The sequence below is a fragment of the Megalops cyprinoides genome, chromosome 4 (genome assembly GCF_013368585.1).
Source record: "Megalops cyprinoides isolate fMegCyp1 chromosome 4, fMegCyp1.pri, whole genome shotgun sequence".
NCBI classification, from domain to species: Eukaryota; Metazoa; Chordata; class Actinopteri; order Elopiformes; family Megalopidae; genus Megalops; species Megalops cyprinoides.
The window spans coordinates 23,362,908-23,384,460 of NC_050586.1; the positions used below are offsets into that span (position 1 = coordinate 23,362,908).

Here is a 21,553-nt window from a genome sequence, read left to right on the forward strand (position 1 = left end):
GTTATTTTGAATAGGTGCTGTCCTTGCACTAATGCATACTAGAAACATGGGGGAACAACTGTGAGGTTTAATCTAGAATTTTAAATTGAGCGTTTATCTCAAAATATGATTCATGTTATCCAGGCTGCAATGCAAGAATGTCTCCTTGGAATTCCCTTTATTAAAAACGTCCATATGACCACATTACAGGTCCCTGTAACTAGGCAACTAGAGACTCTTTATGGTTGCCATGGCGAGGGTTCTTTCAGTGACGTTGTTTCCCTGTTTGCCTCTTTTCTCTCCTCCACCAAAAAGCTGGCGCGAAGAACCCTTTTACAGACACATGCCCCCACACCCCCCTCCTCTGCACCCCCTATGCCTAAATACGAATAGACTGGAACTAACAGTCACACAATAAACACCTCCAAGTGTCAGGCCCCACCAAAGCAGATAGGACCCGCCACCTTTGTCCTAAAAAACTACATAGATGCCAAAGTTTGAATGTAAATTAGAGACTGCAATTAAGGGTAGATTGTTATTACATTCAAATGTTATTATAGCATTTCAGTGAGAACACCAGTTCTTTTTGAGACCTTATGAACCATGGCTTATGCCAGGCAGTTTACCATGATGTTTTCTGTTGTTTCAAACATCTCAGGTTGGAAGGATGTAGTTCTACCATTTTTTTCATAATTAATGTTCCCTTTTTCCTGAGACCTGCATATTTACTATGGTATGTTTAGACTAATAAAACCTGCTACTGCTGCTGTTGCAGAGAGGTGACAGGAACACAAGGAAGTCAAAGGGAAACGGCATCTGAGTTAAGTACCACTGGCAGGATTTCCATTAGACATACTAACATGGATGCACCAACACAAATTGTTACAACACAGAAATGGTTGTACAAATACAAAGAGTATGGGTTTTGAATGCCCCAATATTACCCAGTGCATTTTATGCAGTTCTACCATGCGATAATGACTTATTGTTTATCCATAACTGTTTCAACGGCTGACGTGTTTTCTAGCTTAATGTGGGCATATGACTGGCTAAGAGTCTTACACTGCAGGTCTTAAATGTAATGCGCTTTGAAATGAGTTCCAAAGGTTTCAGGCAGGGATTGTGATTTGCAACCTGTTTTACAGAGAAGAAAAACGATCGTGAAACGTTCTTTAACAACATAACATGTAGAATAGCCTACCAGTATTAATGGCCCTAAAATTAGCCATTCGTAAGCATTTTAAGAGAGTGTACAAGTGAAACACTTTCAGACGCTGGAGTCGGGTCAATTGTTCGTCTCCGTGCGTGCCTTTGGTCTACTTTCTGTCCACTGTATGTGCGTTTGCGACGTACAGATAACAGCCTTAACATGTGCAATTGAATGTTTCCTGGAAACGAGGCGTGCAAGAATGTTTCTGGGGAGGCGGCATCGTAAGTCGGCAAATTCGGGGTGGGGGTGGAAAAGAATCATAAAGATAATAGCAAAGATTAGGACGGGGGAATGTGGCGGCATCGTAATGGCACCTGTGGTCGATGACTTGGGAAGATGTTTCCAGCAAATTCCTCCAAGCTTCTCCGGGCTTTCCCTCTCGTCTTTGCAGCGCGAGGATACAGATGCTTGGGGGATGGGATCGGGTGTTGTGCCATTGTGCGTTACACTGAAGACCCCTTTCAGTGAATGGGCATTGTCATGCGCGTTTTATAGCTTATCGAAATACTTTCTCCTGCTGATGAGAGGGTTAAAGGGCCCGCTGTGGGAATCCAGGATACTATTTTAGTGTCAGAGACTATTTCTGATCAAATAATAGTATTTAGCAAAGTCAGCGGTGTTTATCAACCATTATTGTTTCAGCGACTATACTGAAAGTGAAACTTATGCCTTGCAGAACATCTATGCACCTTTTGGTCATTTTTTTAGGGAAAAAAGATTGACCATGTGCTGCTTGCTCAACTTCACTGTCAGTAGACTTCACTCTTGTGCAGTCATAGCTTGAAATAAAAGCAAACCCCAAAGGTTTACTTGTGTCCTCAGCAATGCGCGAATAATATCTATATATATCTTACAGATAGATATATGATATAAATTATATATCAATCTATACATACACAGATATATAATTTGTAAAACACATGATGAAACATACACATACAGACATACACAATTACGTAATTACATTATATGTTTATTTCTAGAGTTCCATAAAAAACGTTACAGCCAGATGAGTCCAAAGTACAGCATACATTCTGTGAGATACAAAAATAAATGTCTTCAGAGGAGAAAGAATACAGTTTGTGAAGTTTCATTAAAAAACCTAAGCTAACGGGCTACAAGTTGAAGTGTGTATTATTAACGTTTGCACAGAATCTCGGTTTTTGTCCACATTTACACACTTGGGTACGTTTTGTGTTTCAATCCTACAATCTGCATAGGTTTGCTATTTTCTTGTAAAAGACACAAAATACTCACGTATTCCCCATTATCAAAACATACCTGAGGTTTATATTGTATTGCAAATTCATATGTTACTGTCTCTATATCGCCACCCTATTGAATACTCACTATTCTTCTGTGTTCTGTAGTAATGTGGGGAGGAAAATCAACGAACAGAAATTCATTGGTACTAAAAGAGGCCTCTATGGTAACCAGCGGTTAGGATGGCAACACTCTAACAAGCACATTTCTTGTGAAAATGACAATCTATTTCCTACCGAAGCTGTACAGCATATGCACTTTGTAGATTTAATATTCACAAACAGACACATAAATCGAAGCGGATATAGATGCTTTCATTGGTCACCCCACCCCCTTCAGAAAACAAAAAAATTCAAAACAGTGTGTACAAAAGGTAAACAATTCAAAACGCTAATCTAAATTCAACGAAAGTATCTATTTAAAATGTATGACTTGAACTCTGCATCGGAAATACAGGTACCTAAAATACAAACGTCTGCGTTTCTTTGTCATTGCCTTAAATTTTTGTTTCCCTCGACATAGATTTGGAGAGTCCAAAATATGTCTACTTTAAGCGGGTTACAACGATCTATTGATACATTTAAATATTTTAACTCGGTTGAACTGTAAAAAGGTTTTCCCCCAAAACGCAGTCCAAGCAGTTCAAATTACAGGTGCAAAAAGTTCAAAAATCAAAATTTATGAAAAGTTGTGACGGGTAGCCACTTATAGCTAAGCAAACAGGTGCCAATGTGAAAGCTAAACATAATTCCTTTTATCATAGTCCCCGTTTGGCGTGGCTCTTTTTGTGGGCGCATATTTGACCGAATAAGAGGAGTTTCCAGACGCTGGGCAGGAACAGCACAGCACCGCGCCGCCGAGCAGCAGGAGCGCGGCGGCCGCCCAGCCGATGTAAAGCGCAGCTCCGATCTCTCGTTTCTTAGCCGTTGGGACTTGAGGGTTGTAGAAGTCCGATATTATGCTGTTAGCCATCCAGCACAAAGGCACCAGGACGAAAATTCCGCTTATAATGTAGATCACGCCGCCTGCGTTCACCACCCTGGCTTTCACTGTTTCTGTTTTGATACAATTGGTGCACTGCGCGCCGGCAATGGTGACCATCAGCCCCAATACGCCCAGTACCGAGGATATGATGGTGAGAGCTCGAGCAGTCTGTAGGTCATGGCTGAGCGCAAGCACCGAGTCGTACACCTTGCACTGCATCTGGCCCGTGCTCTGCACCACACAGGACATCCACAACCCTTCCCAGCTGGTTTGGGCGACAACGATGTTGCTCTCGATGAATGCCGTCACTTTCCACATAGGCAAACCGCATGCCACCATCACAAGTAGCGAGCCGATGACGCACAGTCCCAATCCAATGATCTCCAAACCAGCAGAAACCATTTTGAGTCCTTTCTTCTGTTTTAATGTATTCTTCGCTTTTTGTGCGTTTTCCTCTCCACAGGTATTGTTTCAGCCAAGCACCCGTGCTTTTAAATGACAGTTCTTAAAACTTCTTCTTTCCTCGGCTGAGAAGAACAGGTTCGCTTTCATTTAAGGGCACATCGCTCTCTGTGTATTTAATACGTTTCACACAGCTCTGGATTCTTATCAACTCCAGCCAGGGTATAATTCAAACTGGAGTGTAATAATAAAGGACCCTGAATATTTAGTCGGAGGGGTGTGCAACTCTACGAGTGTTCAACCAGGAGGAAAAACTTTTGTCCAATCAGATTTCATCGCATCCTCTCCTGGCCAATAAAAAGGCAGACATGTTGGATGAAAAGGGACAAAGGGAAGCCGCTTTGAAAGCGAACAGTTATTTGACAGTGAATAGGGGAGGGGGTCAGCTGCAGAACGAAGTATGAACGAATTTTACAGCCCTGCTGGAATTTCCTCAGGTTGCAAAATCACTCATTCTTTGTAAGAGGGGTTACAGTGGTGGAAAGCTGCAAAAATCTTTGCCCACTAAAATACAATAATCACAACTAATGTGTATTTACAATAGCGACACTATTATGGTTGTCGATTGAACAGGTTGAAAAAGCAAACAGGTAAACATTTGATATAGTGCAAATATGTAATCAAGTGTCATACTGATTATATGTTTTTCCTACGTGAAACATTTAATTATCTGCTTCTGACATCAGACATTAGTCAAATAGTGATTACATTCTTAAACTGTTGGAGCGCCATCCTCACGAAGTCTGCACTAACATTCATATTTTGTATCATATAGTGTTTATCATTTTCGACTCAAGCGCACAAGGTTATTCTCGTGCTCCATGAGCCTGTCAAGATAATAAAAAGATGGGAGGATCTCTGCAGATCCTACTCTAAAAGGATGCCTGCGAGGACACGTTGCGACTGTCCCCATAGATCGTATTCACGCATCAAGTTTAATTTCGCAACGCGTGGGGTGTGCAGATAGCAGTGTGAACACTAAAGATTGGGAAATGACATGATGGTGGTATCTGTCCGTTTGACAAGGTAACTTCGTATGGTTTATTTGGAAAACATTTATGATGTTACGGATCCACATAATAAATTGAGATGCGCTTTCTGTAGCTTATATGGGGTTTACGCCGCTAAAATTGTACTAAACAAACAAACAATTTGGCACTGAGTTCAGTGGCATTATTATCCTAAGAAAGAACTCGCCTGTTTTATATTGTGCTTTATAATATGAAAATAACGGCACCCGTTAAGTGGAGCTGCCTTCTATATATGTTTATCGCCGTCAGTAGCTGTCCTTAGTCGCTACCTAGTGTTGCTCGCAACGAAGCAGAGAGCGAGGTTGTCATTATATCGTCAATACATAATTAAAGTGAAATTAGCATTTAGTAATTTAGCTGACGCTCTTATCCACCGCGACTAAGTCAGTTCACTTAGAACAGCTTCGATCTATTTTTTCGAAGAGAATGCATGATAGTATAAATTAAACTGAGAACGTTTTTTTGCTATCTTATATGTTTTAGGATAGTTGAAACCGAACTGTAATTGAATATTCGTTACAGCAGCACATGCACTACATCGGAAATTAAAAATTCAATGAAATTTAAAATGCGACTTGAAATATTGTCCAATCCTCACACACTGTGTGCTAATTTGTCCTTCAGTGGATACATTGATTGCAGGTAAAGTAATGATTAAACTCACCTGCAACATATACCTTCGGCCGTAAAAGTGTTAACATTAAAAGAGACTTTTATTCCACAACAAAGTTGACTCTCATGTAGGCAAAAGCATATATGCCTATGCTTAGCAACAATATTTTAGTTAGTATGAGAAACATGGCAATATTGCATGTGAAGTTACTGTTTTAAATATAGAGTTTTGTCTATTTTTTGAAGGTCTTCAGAAATTATACATGACTTCATCGTCGACTACAGAGATTTCCAACTCACATTACTCAGAATGGAAAACGGGATGGAAAGCTATGGGCTCAGCACCAAGTGCATAATGATATTTAAATTTTCATCGTCCACAAAGAGTCACGAAGAGCTGCTATATCTAGTTTTTATACCTTTAAAATTGGTTTCACATATGCTTTCCTTCATTTCTATTTTTGAACAAAAATATATATGATGAGAAATGTATCATAGAGTGCCTTCTATATTTGCTCATACCCATGACTAAATAGGAGCAAAATATGTAATAAAAGAAACATATCTGTATTAGATATTACTTATGGTTAAGAAATAAAATATAGTATACTTCAGTCTTAATAGAAAAAATAATTTATAATAATAATGGATTTTATATTACAAAATAGAAATGTCATATTTATTCATATTCCTGTAATGAACCCTCATCTGCCATCTTACCATTCTGAAGCACTAATTCATAGGCAATGCAAACAGTGTCAGTGACATGCTTAAGAAAATTTCAATTAAATGCTTATTTAATTAAATTGAATTTGATTGAAATTCTTATCATTGTTGAACTGTTTACAGACACATCCAATGATTATCTCTTTTTAAACATACACTTGTCATGTCATTTATTACTTTCTGGAAGTTTTATCTATAATACCAAATTTTGAAATAGAATGCAACATAGTAAAACCATATTGGAGGGAGTAATAATTTGATTTGCCTGTACTGGCTGTAGATCCCCTACATTACATCACGCTATGATAAAAAAAAAAAACACTCTATGACTCAGGGGAATTTCTGGAATGGGCCATACCTGGCTTTTGTTAGTTTGCTTCCTGTTGTCAAAGGAATTCCAAACTGTTGGTAGGCTTACCTTAACCATCACTGACTGTCTAGGACTTACAAAGGAACAACATATTTTTTATTAAATCCTACTCGCACTAAATAGAAAATAGATCATGGAGATGTTTTAATTCACTTGCTTCTGAGAGGAATTCAGTAGAACATTCTGTCTCTGCTGGAGTACTTTTTTTTTATTAACATCTGTGACTGAACTATGGCATTCCATTGGCATGAGAAAGATTTCCTTTATTAACTCAGTGAAACCACAGGGCAGGACCCAGGACATACTCATGTCTGAGGATGAGGCTGAATCAAATACATTTGTCATCATGCCTGAAATATTACAAGAAAAAAATAAGCGACTTAAACTGCCAAGCCAAAGTGAAACTTGGCCCTCTGTGTGGAACAGTCAATGAAGAAGTTCACCCTGTTTATTAAAGATGTGATATCCAATAGTACCATTGTATGAAAAGTATCACTGATTACATTTTCATGATGATTATGCCAGGTAGTTTGCTGGAGAAATAACTTTCACCAGTCGTGAAAGAGCACCAGCTTCAAAGATTGCATGAATGTGTGTACCTTTGAAATTGCTGATAATGAAGATGATGCCACCAGTAAGTCATGTGGAGCAGCTGCAAAGAGACCCTCAGGAGGGAGACATCATAGATATAATAGAAGCAGGAAGGTCCAATTCTTTCCCATAATCACCATCTGTAATTGCATTAGATAACTGCAAAGTCAATTTCTTGTAGCTTATCCTGTTGTTCATCAGGCAAAAAACATAAACAATAAAACCCTCAATGAACCAGCTGGATTTAATCTAAGATGGATTTAAATTTATTTTATGTAGGTGTGAACCAAAACAGCTCTGCCCCATAAAAGAGGGCTAACTTTTCTTCTAGCTCCTTTGTGAAGCACTGAGTCACCTGCTACTGTCAATACAGTCATACGCCAACTTCTACCAGCTTCTACCAAACAAAATTACCTTATTACTGCATTTCCCTTACTCCCCTACTGTCAATACAGTCATACGCCAACTTCTACCAGCTTCTACCAAACAAAATTACCTTATTACTGCATTTCCCTTACTTGGATATGTCCTAAAATTGTGTTTAGCCAATATCTCTGAAGTTTTGACTCTGAATGAACTCTCCATTGTTAAGTGACAGTTGTGAATTTTATACAAAGCATCAAAACAGATGCATCACTCCTCATGCATGCATAATTACAGTATTCAGGATGCAGATTCTGGATATTGATTCAATGTTTTCAGTTTGATTCATTGATCATAACTGACTGTAATGTGCTCAAATGACTTTGACTGCTGGATGAGCACCACATTGCCTCATTGTGCCTCATTGCCAGAGAGGTGGTTGGGCACAGGTGATTCCCTGATATCTTTGTGATATTGATAGATTGAAGGCTGCATTATTACAGCGTACTGTAGCTCACAATTTAGGGTAATTACCTCTGCATCAATTCACCAGGTAATATTTAAGAAAATAACAACATTTAATTTCTAGCAGGCACTGAAGGCTTTATTGAATAGGACATCCATGGCATAATTGTTGCATTCTCATCTCACAAGAAGCCAGTACACCATAGGCAGCACATGAACATACATGTTGTGTGTGGAATATCAATATCATAGGAAGAAGAGCTCGTGAGATCCACAGACTTCATCATGGTAGTTCTGTGCAGTCAGATTGCCATCAGTCACTATAAGTAGACTTCTGTGGTGAGTAGACATGCTCCTCTTTAGTCTGGCCAATCTGCAATTTCAGAATCACACAGCAGTCAGATTCAGTTCAACATTGGACTTAGGCTGAGACCTTTATAACCTCTCTCGGCTTGACAAGCAAAGCAAGAGCAAACAGCTCTTGGTATTGTGTGGTGTTGTGAGCATTTTTAGACTCACACACTTAACCCACACATGCACACATTACACGAGTGATTAGGCTCCCCTGTTAAGTTGCTCTCATTTCAGATGGCCATAAGAGATACTAACATCAGAGTTTAGTGCTAACAGTGGACAGTGGGAATTCATTGTCTGAAAGCTTGTTTATTGCTCTCCCTGATGATGTATGCACTCATTGAAGATGAGGCTTTGTGTCTTTATTGCATGTGAGAGGTTCTGCTTCTGTGCCTCAATTGCATTGTGCTCCTATGTGGTTATGTGGTGTGTGACTGTGTGACTCCCTTCCACAATTTAACTGATGGATATTGTGACCAAGCACTTCTGATGCAGTGTGACCAATAGTGTGAAAAAAAACGTAGAGCATGATTATGTCTTTGCCTTGACAAGGTGTTGTGACTCACAGTCTCCCAGATTGTAGCCTGTCATTCATGGAGTGAGTTTGGCTGTAACACCTTACCTGGTTAGAAATTACTAGCTGTGAACACTCCAGACAGTGAGCGACTGAGTGCAGCCTCCAACACACCAATGTCATGAAGACATTGTCCTCTTGATTAAGTGGGTTTTATTTGTTACTTGCTGATTTTTATTTCTTGATTGTCACCAAGCCAGCATCAAATATTACATTATCACTCTGTGAATACTTAATGACAGCAGTTAAGCAGGAGATATAAAAGTGGATTCTGAAACTAGTATTTGCTGTGCGTGCTTTTGTAAAATGTGTTTGTCATTCCTATTTAAATTGTATTATGTACTGTTTTCCACATTTGTGTGTATGGGTTTCCCTTGTTAAGGGCATCTGATACATAATAATAGTAATTCTGTGGTATAGTAGCAATGAGAACCAGTGATTAGGGGTTATGATGTTAGATAATTAATGGTACAGTACTGCTATACCCTTCAGCAGTATGTTTCACCTTACTTACCCCAGGACAACCCTGTGAGCATAAATTGATCCCAGAAAATGAATGTGTTGTAATATTATTTTTTGTGGTTCAGGGGATTTCACAGAGGTCCACTTTCAAATACTTGCTCAACTTATCACAGGCGATGGCAACTGATGTGATCCTGGGAGGCACATTTTAGGCTCTCTGGATGAGCCTATAAAAGTGTCACTGTATCTCCTATTAGTACTTACTTACTAGTCTTACTAGTACTTACTTACTAGTTAAACTCACTGGAGCATAATGAGGATTTGAAAGCCATCTGTTGATTTTCTCACCTTCTTCACTGTCAAGCAGCTAAGGAGTGATTCCACAACATTTGACCAAACTCCTCCTAGTGAATGCATGATGTATTGTATGTACAGTTCTGTATGAATTCCTCATAATGAACCTTTATACTGTGTAGTCCTCTTGTCGTATCCAGGCCCTGTGGCTGATTCCTCAGTGAATAAAGAATTCATGAACAAATGGGCCTTCATGTCAACGTTTTCAATCACATATAACTATATTGCCTTACATTAATTATTCAATCACGGATCAAAATTTAGTTGAATAATACAAACTAAATAATTTAAAAATGAGCCTCATTTTAATGATTTTGGAGCGTAGATATGCAAATTGCACAGGAAATATCTTTAACTAAATTCTAAGTTGCAGTGATGTTTGTTACTGCAGTGCTGTAGTGCAGTCACTGCTGGATCACAGACTTGTCCAGTTTGTCAGGCATACCCTCAGTCATGGATGCCTTGTTGATTTAAATTGGTTTTCTGTTTTCTTTCTCAAAATTCTACATACTGACTGCAATGATATTCTGGGCAATTGCACTCAGATGAGTATGATATCACATCCACTCTTCAAATGAGCCCAAAAGTACTGTGATGTGCACACAATTTGTCTTTAATATAGGTATGATTCTGTCCCTGTGATTAATATGCAGGTGAATCTTAACCCTTAGATGCATAGGTAGGGTTATTTTTGACCACAAGAATTTTTTTTTTCAATGCCTCCTCACGAAATGTATCTGATCATCTGAAATTCTATTTCTGACAAACTTTGTTCAAAACACTCAATAATTTGAAGTTTATGATTATCTTTTTTACTTTTGGTGATAACTGTCTATTAGCATTACCACCCCTAGTTTATATTCATTGGGTCTGGGACTTTTTGATCCCAGTTAATTCCAATAGAAATTATTTGAATCATTGATTCTTACATTGTGATCTTCAAAAATTGAATTTGACCACCTGATAATTCATGTTTTCCAAAACAATATTACTCTAAATACACAACAGGTTGCATTTTGTGATTATCTTGCTTACTTTTTGAGATAATGGTCTTTTAGTGTACTACCAGTGAATTACCTATTCATTTCCTATGGGAATTATTTTGGAACCTTTGATTCCTACCTTGTTATTGTCAGGAATTCATTTATTGTGCACAATATTTCAAATGAAAACTTAAGCATCACAACACAAATTTGCTCAGAACATCTGCCCAAGACACATCAGATCATTTTTTATTCAAATCACTTAAATTTCAGGATGGTGTGCAGTACAAGTTTTACAGTGCAGTAACACTGTCATTATTTCATTTGCTGTTAATATTTGTCATCAAGCCAAAGTGCAGATGGTTAATGTTGTTACATAACATGCTACTACAACTAGCTCCTCACTTAAAAAAAATAAATAAATAAAAAAATTCACTGGTGGCTCCACCCATATAAATGTGTATGTTGGGTGAGCCATGCGTTGATTTTTTTTTTTTTTAATTACACTGTTGTTTTTAATTTAATTTTAATTTAATAATTTAATGTAACGCTCTATTAGATGATTCAGTTCAGTGAAGAAATATTCATATAATAAAACTGAAGGTTAATTGAAAAATTAAAATTAAAAAATAGTTCTTTGTTACAAACCGTTAAAATGTGACAAATTATATAATTTAGACATTAAAATATTTGTAGGAGGTCAAATCCATAACATAAATAACCGGGCTAAACATTTGGATACACGTTAACATTTAAATAGGAAAAACGCAGATTTTCTGCTAAGGGTCACTGGTGACCCCACCCAGGTAAATGTGTAGGCTATGTTGGGTGAACCATGCATCTAATGGTTAAATTCTTATACCCCGGAGTGAACGCTGTTGTATAAATGCTTTCTAGATGCGACCACACACGAACTCTTCACTTCGGGTGCTTTTACGTCACTGTGGATAAGAGTGTCAGTACTTTAAAATGTCTCTTAACGCTGAAGACTGCCATCCTTTAATTATATACGATTCAAGCAGTATATTCAGTTTATCCGTGTCTGTTATTGTGAATTGATTTGAACACGCCGTATGTTACACAGACCTGCAAAGACGTTAAAAGCATGCCACGTCTTGATATGGGACACGCAGCATAAGCACGTGTTGAAACGATTTTTCCATGTCGCCAAACAACGTTCAGTTATATCAGAAACAACCCATTTACAAATAATATTGAGGTTCTGTCTTCAGAGCTAAATGCACTGTGTCTTACACTTGTCATTTTAGGATAAAACGCTGTACATCCTCAGCTAGAACAAAAAAAAGACATGCGATCAGTTAGTTTCGATTTGACGGATTGTGCAGTAACATGTGCTTGTTTTGGCAGAAGCTGGTATCAACCAAGAACTATGACCACTTTAATTGCGAAAGTGTAGAGTCTGGATGCCATCTTGGCTCTGAACTTGCACCTCCTTAAAATGGTATCTCCTTCCAGGCTTTGAGCCATAATGGCTTCAGTCTCTCGACATTCCTCAGTGTCCCACCCACATTCGCAGAAAAATGGGCATTATGGGATAAAGGCGGAATATATTGGGGAGGTTCCGGATTCCCTGGACTGGCCTGGGATAGATTGGAGCAGTGAGAAAAATCACAACAAAAGTTGTTTTGGTTTATAAAGAGGTAAGGATTTAACGGGAGTTCATTTAGATTGCTGTTGTTTGCAGCGCTAAACAGCGCACAGACTTGGCAACAGCGTAAACTTAAGCAGAGGGAATCCGTAACAGTTGCGGGAGAAGTTCAGAGTAACTATCCTAAAAAAACTCATCCGCGTAATATAAATATTTAATGTAACTACATTTTTAAGAATGATACACTGAAATGTACAGTCAACGTACAGTACAGTACTTACAACCTTTGAGAACTATTCCTAAAACATATTTTCTTGAAACTCCTAACGTTCTGTGATTGCTGCCATTTGTCTTCTTCCCTAAAACTGGGTGTGGACATATTTAGGAAGTTTTGAAAGTATGTTGCCCTTTCAAGAGGATGTACTGAGCCAAAATGTTCGTTCCTAACAGAGAAAATAGTTAATTATACTACAGGCGGAACACAGTCTGGAGTGAACGGGAAACCGGGATTGTAAACATACCAGTTGATCAAACTACTATAACCGTACGACGGTGACGCTTTGCAAAGAAACCAGAACTTTCAGGCGTAGCCTGGCAGGTAATGGTGATTTAGTAAGGAAAAGAGATACATTTTCACATAGTTAATTAACTGACAACCCTATTGCTCTATTATTTCAACATCTTTTGCAATTTCGCTGCAATTATGTGGCGTATTATTTATTGATTAGTGTGACCGTTCCAGCACATTTCAAGGAAACAATACAATGTGTCGTTAGTTGCATTTGAAGAGACATGGCAAAGAGCCACTATTGAATTTTTGTTAGGTACCAGAGAAGTGCACCTAGCATTAGAAAGTTCTTTGGATCAAGACCAATGTTTTACTCCTCCCCCTCCATAACTGGCACTGTAAAAAAATATTACAGTGAGCTTTTAAATAAACCGTTTGGAAAAATTATCATAGCATCTCGGGTAATTTCATGAAGCGTAATTGGCTCTATGTGTTGCATTTGGAGAGGGAAGTAAATTGCCTTGCTTCGTATCTTCGCTAATTGTCATAATTGTTACAGACTATCTTCGAAATCACTGGTGCAGAACTCCTTTTTGAGGAGGCTGACATCAGAGGGGAAGCATATTCGGCCTCCACAAGTTCCACCGCACAATGGCTCATATTTAGTATTGTGTGTTCTGGCATGTTTTATTACTTTGTTATTATACACACTATTCAGCCAATCAGTATAATGTGCTAAAAGGCAAGTGACATGTTAAAACGTATGCAACATGGATAAGAAGTGGTTTACTGTAAATTAATTGGATTCGGTAAAGTACAGAAAGAAAACTGTATAAAGGCGATGACATCTTGCTTTCCAGATCAGCCCCGTTAAACTCGCCTTGAACTGGTTTATTTCCTGAGTCTTATCAGCATGGACTGGACAAATGTGTGAAGGGAGGTATCTGTCACCACAAATCAAGGAGTGTCATTTCCCCTCCCCCCTCTTTATAGTGCATAAAAGGAAAAACAAAACATGAATTAGTATTTCATGTCAGGCAGTCCTTGAGCTATGCCAAGAGTCCACTTTTTGATGTGTAGGCTTACACAGAATTTTTTCTTCAGCTGGCTGACTTGGGAAGATGACTGGTGTGGGCGATACCTGTTTTATTTTTCAAGATGGATGTAATGTGAGAATTCCTGTTAATAAGGAACAATAGTAGTATAGTATAGTATACTATAATAGTAGTATAGTTGGGAATGAGTGCACAGGGGCAAGTAGATGCTTTATTGTAAAAGTATTCCTGTTATTCAGGGTAATTCTGTATAAAAAACGAACTCAGGATTGATTGGTCTGCATTCATGCTATAATACACATTGTTTTGAAGAGTTTCAGGCATCAAAATGTTGACTCTGGTCTCCCTGGTTCAGTGTGTCAAACTTTCTTCCTCAGGTGCCAGTGAATTCAAACTAGTGTTCGACTTCACCAGGTTGTTAGACAGTGCCTTTTCATTTCAGAGAGTGGACATCAATCAGAGACTTGTTCAGAGGTGATTTAGGAGAGATGTGTAAATTAGTTGCAAGGTTATCAAGAATTTATGCAGTAAATATAGTATGTAATGACTGCTTATTGAAGTACGTAGTCTATCTTCAAAGTGAGTCAGGTAGCATTTTACTTTACCAATGAAGCAGCAGTGTCAGTTGGGCTATCGCTGTGTTGGTTAGCATTTTACTGGCTGCAGGTCAGCTTGCATGGGTGACTGACCAAAATCTGTGGCCAAATGTGCAAACATTCACTTCATCATATTTTGTCGAATTAACTTGAGTGATGACAGAATGCTGTAATAAATCATCCCAAGTTCACAGTTTCCCACTGCCACCATCCAACAAAAATTGGTTTCTTGTCTGTGAAAGCAATGTTTTAAACCAAAATGGCTTTATTTGGATTTTTGTTTGTGTAAGATAACACCCAATTAGGCAGAAGGAACTGTTTTGCTTTAGGGTGGCAGTGTTTCTGTAACACACCTAGGCATTTTCCTCCAACTAACAATGTCCACTCACACTCCCATTTTAGAGGCAGAAGTGGACATATGGAGTGATGAGTGTTATTTTGTATACTGTTTTCTGAGGAGCATAGGTAATGACATCCAGGTGGTTGAGGCCAGTTTAAAGTCTAGATGCATCTGTTCAGATGAGGTGATAGAACGACAGCATGGCCTGCTCTTCCACTCTGGCCTGTGCCAAACCAGTTGTTTTGCTTGCGTTATGTCAGTCACCATGGTATTGGCTTGGTGGGTGATTGTTGTCAACCACTGATTGCGCGACGGGGGCGCGTGCTCTCTCACTTAACCTGCTGGAGTGGGATACATAGGAAAAGATTCAGGAACTGCGCTGATAAACTCCATTGTTCTCCGAAAGGGTCGATGAAATGGTCCTTTGGAGCGAATTCACTGGCAGCATTCATGTTTTTGACCCTTTCTGCTTATTGTGAAATGGCCTGAGGAGGTCATGTCCAGTGCCCCCAGCGTGAAACAGAAGCAGGGTTATGCTGCAGCAGCCTACAGTGTTGGCTGCCCCCCTTGCCTGCATCATTGATTTGCCTCCTCAGAACAGAAGGCAGTCTGTGAATGCAGAGAAACACCATAAATATGCCTGCCAGCCCACTTCTGAGCCCAAGTGGTAGTTGAAGTGTCCCTCCATCTGCTTTGCAACTTCAGCGGCCTAGTCTTACTGCTCTCCAAGGAGTGCTGTGAATTGAGTATGACGGGAAAAGGTCGTGCCAAAATGGCTTTTGTGTCTTTGACAGATCTGGGCTCCTGGAAGCAGCGGAGATGTCTCAGTCAGGAGAGAAAGGGAAGGTGAGTAAGAACCATGCTGTGACGGCACACTTGGCATCGGCCCTCAGTCTGTACACACCCAAAGACAGCCACTTAAGGAGTACTTCCTTTATGAACTCCTTGTTTTTCCACTGTTTGCATTGTTGAATTTTATGAGTTTTTCACTTTGACTTATTAGTTTTAGCATTGTACATGGTGTGAAAAACTAAGTTTATGTTTTGAAACAGGGCAGAACAATGGAAAGGGAAGTAAAAAAGAATGACAAAGCAAGATGGGGTCATTTTTTTGGCGTGGAGTTCAGTTTGTAAAGTACCGTATTGGCTCAAATATAAGTTGGATGTGATTACCCCTTTTTCACAAAGGAGAACTTCCAAAAATTATAAAATGCACTTTATTAAGCACCTTCAAGAACTGGAGAAAATTTTTTTAATACACTACTGATCTCAGCAATTCAGTAGAGCCTGTGTGTAAATAACTTTGCCAACATATAAAAATCGTAAATGTTTTGAAAAGAAAAAACCCTGGTAAAAAGTACTGTAATGTTTATGAAGATGTCATAATCGTTGTATTGTCATCTCACAGTATTTTTGGTGATATCTTATTTAGCAAAGAGGTGTACATACCTTGGTCTCATTTTTCACCATGATCCTCAACATTGCACTGGACACCTCCAGTCCCCAGTATGCAAAGTGAAGGGAAGGAGGGGAAAATGCATTCTTGGATTTGTATAACACTGATTCTTGTGGTGGAATCTAAGATTAGCTTGATATATTGCTTTGGAAAATAAATACATAGCTTTGTAGATTCCTACTTTAGTGTGTGTTGGTTGTGAATGTGATCAGTGGAGGTAGGTTTATCCATTTGCTAGCTGCTATGATAGCGACACACTGTGGCTGCTGAATGCACATTATATATATTCACTTTAGCCATAGTGTTAACTTTTGCCACTTTGCATCAGTTTTAGTCTTTGAATATAGTGCAATTTGCGTTTTGGAAGGAAAGCCCTGCTTTATATTCATGTCTTACATATAGCAGTGGTGCAATGGGTCATATTTTACGAATGGATATTTAAGCTTTAAGCGTTTAAGCTTTTTTTAAAGCATAAGGTCCAACAAACATGCTCCTGACAGAAGACATACTCTTTCCACCTGTCACGTACCGCCATGTTCGTGCCAGTTTCCAGAGGCAGCAGGATATGTGGGCTTTGCCAACTTGCCCAACCAGGTGCACAGGAAGTCTGTGAAGAAAGGCTTTGAGTTTACACTGATGGTTGTTGGTAAGTCTTCAAATGAATGTTTCAGTACACTCCATTGCCACCCCAGTATTCTATTGAGGAAGAAGAATTCTTAAGAGCTTTGTTATATTGAGTTGTCCACAGTTTATATTTTACAAATTTTTTGGTTTCAACTGTCAGAATAGAAAGTTGTCTTTTAAGAAATCACTGTTACAGTAGAAACTTTACTATATATCAAGAAAGCTATAGGAGTAGGGATCATTCTGTATAGATACCCTCATCATATTGGATATTGGATATTGGAAAGGAGTCCTCTTAAAATTCCAAGTTGAGTCCATATCTGTGCCTCTGCAGGGGAGTCTGGTTTGGGCAAGTCCACCCTCATCAACAGCCTGTTCCTGACTGATCTGTACCCTGAAAGGTACATCCCTATAGCTGCGGGTAAGAGAAGGGAGCCTCTTCAGTTTTGCATTACAGAGCACCAGTTTTGATGGAGTACCAAAAGCATGTTCACTTTTTAGTATGCAGTGAAAGGTAGTGTTTTCACAACGCTCTGATATCCTTGTGCAACTACACCAAAAACGTAGTAGTATTATTCTGACAAAGCCACAAGAATTGTTTTTAAAAATATTTTTCCCACTCTTTGAAAAGGAAACTATTTGCAAGGAAAACTATATTAATAAATAACGTATTCAGAGCCCCATAAGCATGACAATACTTGAGTATTTTTTAATACTTTATGTGAAACCAAGTATTTTTAACTTCTGATGTATTTGTACTAGCTTACGAGTGCACTACACAGCCAGTTTTGCAGTGTTCTAACCACACTAAATTTAAAGGGCACTGACACCTGAAAGCAGTTTAGTATTGTGAGATGTTTCCCTGACTTGGCTTTTGCTGTCGTGGTGGACCTCAGAGAAGATTGAGCGGACGGTCCAGATTGAGGCATCCACTGTGGAGATCGAAGAGCGAGGGGTTAAGCTGCGCCTCACGGTGGTGGACACACCAGGCTATGGGGATGCCATTAACAGCCAGGACTGGTGAGCCTTTGTACCCACGTGCTTTTCCTGGGCACCGAGTATGGTGATCCAGTAAAAACACTGTCAAGTAACCATGCCACATATTTACCTGGTTTAAGTCTAAACCTAACCCTAAACCTGCAATTTGGAAAATAAGCTAGCACCTGAGTGCAAAACTCAGGGAAATATATTTGCACGTGTGTGTGTATGTGTTTGTTGTGTGTACAGTATTTGTGTACCTCTTAGCAAATGCTAGTACCCAGAGTGAAATGTGTAGACTGATGCAACATTTCTGCTTCTGTAGTGTGCTCTCTACAGTGTCTGAATAACTAGCTCGCGTCCTGATTTCGTTCTTCCCTGCCACTTCATTTTCTCTCTCACCAGCACACCCCATCCATATTCTGCTGACGCTGCTCATGACCCCCAACCCCCCAAATCCACCCAGAATGTCAGAATTGCTGAGTCTTGGCCAGCGGCCCGTTAAAAATGTTCACCACCTTCGTTTCTTTTCACAGCCGGCTTTAAGCCATGGCGCCTGGGAATAAGGTGTAGAGCCTCCTTTACCAACTGGCCCCTGCTGGCCAGACAGTCAGATGCAGAGACACCCCCTGCATGTTGGGGATTTACTGGAATTATGTGTGCCTGCATGTAAGATTAATAGAACTTCATTAATCCAACATGGGTTTTTGGCCCTCTGACAGCAGCCAAGAGCCCAATCTCCTTTGGGAAATCACTCGCACACATTTGTCTTTTCATGCTGCAGATTTTATTGAGCGTACACTCCTGCTGCATTCTTTCTTTTGTAAGACACAAGATTGAGAGCACTGTTTTCACCTGGGTACAGGAACGAGCAATGTGTGAGAAAAAGACCTACTCAATTCCCCTGAACTAGGGCCATTCATGCAAATAGCAAGGAAAGGAAACAACTATTCTGATTTCATGGTCTGTAAAGACAGAGGTGAAAATGAGGTGATGGACAGTTTGGTGTGTGTGGATTAGGGGCTTTGCCTCAGAGAATGGTCACAGCTGCAGCTGAAGGGGACCTTTTGTGGCCATTGTGAGAGGGAAGCGCATCACACATAGATAAAAGGATTGGGGAGTCTAAAATCATCCTTATGTAGTTGGTCATCCTTCCCTAGGTTTAGGCCAGTTGTACTTGCAGCACATTGGAGTTTCCACAGCTAATTGACCTGGGTGGATAGTATGTTGTCCAGCCACATATATGATAGTAGCTTGGCCCTAGGTTCATGTGGAAGTAGGTGTATTTATTCTGTATCTCTGATCCAAATTCTTTAACAATACTTACTTCTAGGTAGCAATGTCTTGTTCACATATCATAAAAAGTTCAGTCCAGTCCAGAATGCAGTGCTACAGACAGGGACCAAACATTATTCAGCTGCAGTCTTTTTTGTTTTGCTCTCTCCAAAACGGGAATATCAAGCACAAGCATCAGGATTTCTTCATTTAATAAATGATAATATCATAAGCAAGCTCATAAATGCTCACATATGATGAGCTGTCTTGCCTATTTCTTGACAAACAAATACAGTTTAGGCAGGTGTAGACAGTACCAAAATGTGCAGGTGAAGATATTCTGGGACGGCAGCATCTGAGTCATTGTTAAAATTCCATCAGTTGAATTGCTAATCACTATATCTGGTTTCATTGAACTGGAACATATACAGCTGATCAGTAGAAATGCATGTGTATCTGCTGGAAGCCATCTTCCATGCACCTGCACAGCTTATCTGAGTGAGGCCTAAAGTATGCCAGTGTCAGGTTTTGTAGTCTAGTGTTGTTAATGGAAAGCTCATTTAGGCATCCTTCTATGTGGGTCTTCACTGGCTGCAGAAGAGCTGTACCACAGTGTACTGTACTCTGCTCTGGGGTCCTGGAATGGGAGCTGGCAGTAGCAAGAACTTCCCTCCCCCTGCCCCTGTGGCCACTGGAGGCTGCAGGCAGGGCATTGTCTTCCAGCTCTTGCTTCCTGTTGATTGTCTTGAAATGCCTGTGTTTATTTCTCTGGCTCAGGCCCAGCAAGCCAACAGCATGCTTCCCCAAACCGTGACCATCAGGGTAGTCCCTGTCTCCCTCTCACATACAACCTGTGCTCATTTCTGCAATTGGTTTTACCTGAAAATACACCTCATAAAACTTGCAGATCTTGTGTATTGTCTTAAAAGACATAGGTTGGGCCTGGAACTGCTGAAATTAGGCAAGTGGGCTGTTTGTGTTTGCAGTAAAAAGAATCCATGGCATTTCTACTGACCACAACCACCAAAACTGGCAGATTGGCCAGGAGGAAGTCATCAGTGCAGATGGAGAGATTGCACCCCACCCTGGGTTTAAACATCTTCCGTCCTTACCTCTGTGAGAGATCTGTGTGAGATACAGCTACTGTTACAGATAGGGAATTATGGTTAGTAGGTTGTTTCTGATGTGCTTCACAAATTCTGCTTTAATTGGTATGTAAGAGATACAGTAAACAGTTCTAAATTCAAGATTTAGAACTGGTAATTAAAACAAAGCAAACTGTTTCTTTTCAGTACAGTTGCCTGGTTCCATACATTTGACCATTACTGTCAGTGGCTTCATCTGATCTAGCAGTTCCATAGCTATGGCTGCTGTACCAGGGCAAAACACAGTGAGACATGCCTTATTTTTATGGTAAATAAGTGCAAATTACCTACAGGGTACCTTCAGGTAAGCCATATTGCTAAAGATATCAGTAATTAAGTTCAGTATGCTACATATTAAGTACTGCAGATCCTCATTCCCTCTATTCCCAAAATGGTATTTTAGGATTACTGTATAGATGCAGAATATTTGAGTATGGCCAGAGATGCAACTTTTGGGGATCTCTTCAAGCAGTTATTAATGGTAAAATATACACCCCCCACCCCCACCCTCCCCAAAACAGAATGTTTGTGCATTACAGGGGCATTTCCCACATATCCATTCAAAAGACTGCTAATTTCAAGTCAATGGTGGGACATCAAGGACTGGCCCTGAAACATTCAGATTGTAGAATGAACTCTAACCACTACACTATTGAGGACAGCAAGTCATAGAAAATGACTTGTTTTGCTTTGGTGCATACATGTATTTTGTGCTCCGAGTCTCCATTTTTTGTTCACAGCTTCAAGACCATCATCCAGTACATTGACAACCAGTTTGAGCGCTACCTGCATGACGAGAGTGGCCTGAACCGGAGACACATTGTGGACAATCGTGTGCATTGTTGCTTCTATTTCATCTCGCCATTTGGACACGGGTAAGAGCTTTATGGTGCAAATTGACACACAATTCGATTACTCATGCGTAGTGTCATCCAGAAATTATCAGCTCATTGGCCACAGACATAGACACATACTGTGTTTCTTAGTCTGTCATTGGCTTCTCTCCGTGTTGATAATAGTATGATGATTTGTGTAGCATTACTACTTACAGCAGTGTGTGGTAGAGGTGCCAATGCTAGAGATTGGTTGGATAGTCTGTGCCTAACACTCGTTTCGCGTGAGGTATTGTTTTAGGCTGTTTGTCTGCATGAAATTGTGACTGGTTAAATATCAAATACATATCAT

General features: G+C 39.6%; 2 protein-coding genes across 2 annotated transcripts in view; one reads left to right on the forward strand and one right to left on the reverse strand.

Moving 5' to 3' along the window:
• Positions 1–2,146: 2,146 nt before the first annotated feature.
• cldn5a (claudin 5a) lies at positions 2,147–4,078 on the reverse strand. Its single transcript, XM_036527018.1, has one exon. It carries the CDS (start codon positions 3,836–3,838, stop codon positions 3,191–3,193), a length of 648 nt encoding a protein of 215 aa, XP_036382911.1. The 5' UTR covers positions 3,839–4,078; the 3' UTR covers positions 2,147–3,190.
• Positions 4,079–12,314: 8,236 nt separating this feature from the next.
• The window catches only part of zgc:63587 (uncharacterized protein LOC393431 homolog), a 34,372-nt gene continuing 25,133 nt past the window's right edge, over positions 12,315–21,553 (forward strand). Inside the window, exons 1-6 of the mRNA XM_036526122.1 lie at positions 12,315–12,444; positions 15,686–15,737; positions 16,893–16,992; positions 17,305–17,391; positions 17,867–17,990; positions 21,109–21,243. Coding sequence (XP_036382015.1) covers positions 15,711–15,737; positions 16,893–16,992; positions 17,305–17,391; positions 17,867–17,990; positions 21,109–21,243 — 473 coding nt within the window. The 5' untranslated portion in view covers positions 12,315–12,444; positions 15,686–15,710. The remainder of the gene's footprint in view (positions 12,445–15,685; positions 15,738–16,892; positions 16,993–17,304; positions 17,392–17,866; positions 17,991–21,108; positions 21,244–21,553) is intronic.

What these genes read in the sequence shown, in the direction of transcription:
- cldn5a (XM_036527018.1), bottom strand. Translation starts at nt 3,838, where the DNA reads ATGGTTTCTGCTGGTTTGGAGATCATTGGATTGGGACTGTGCGTCATC.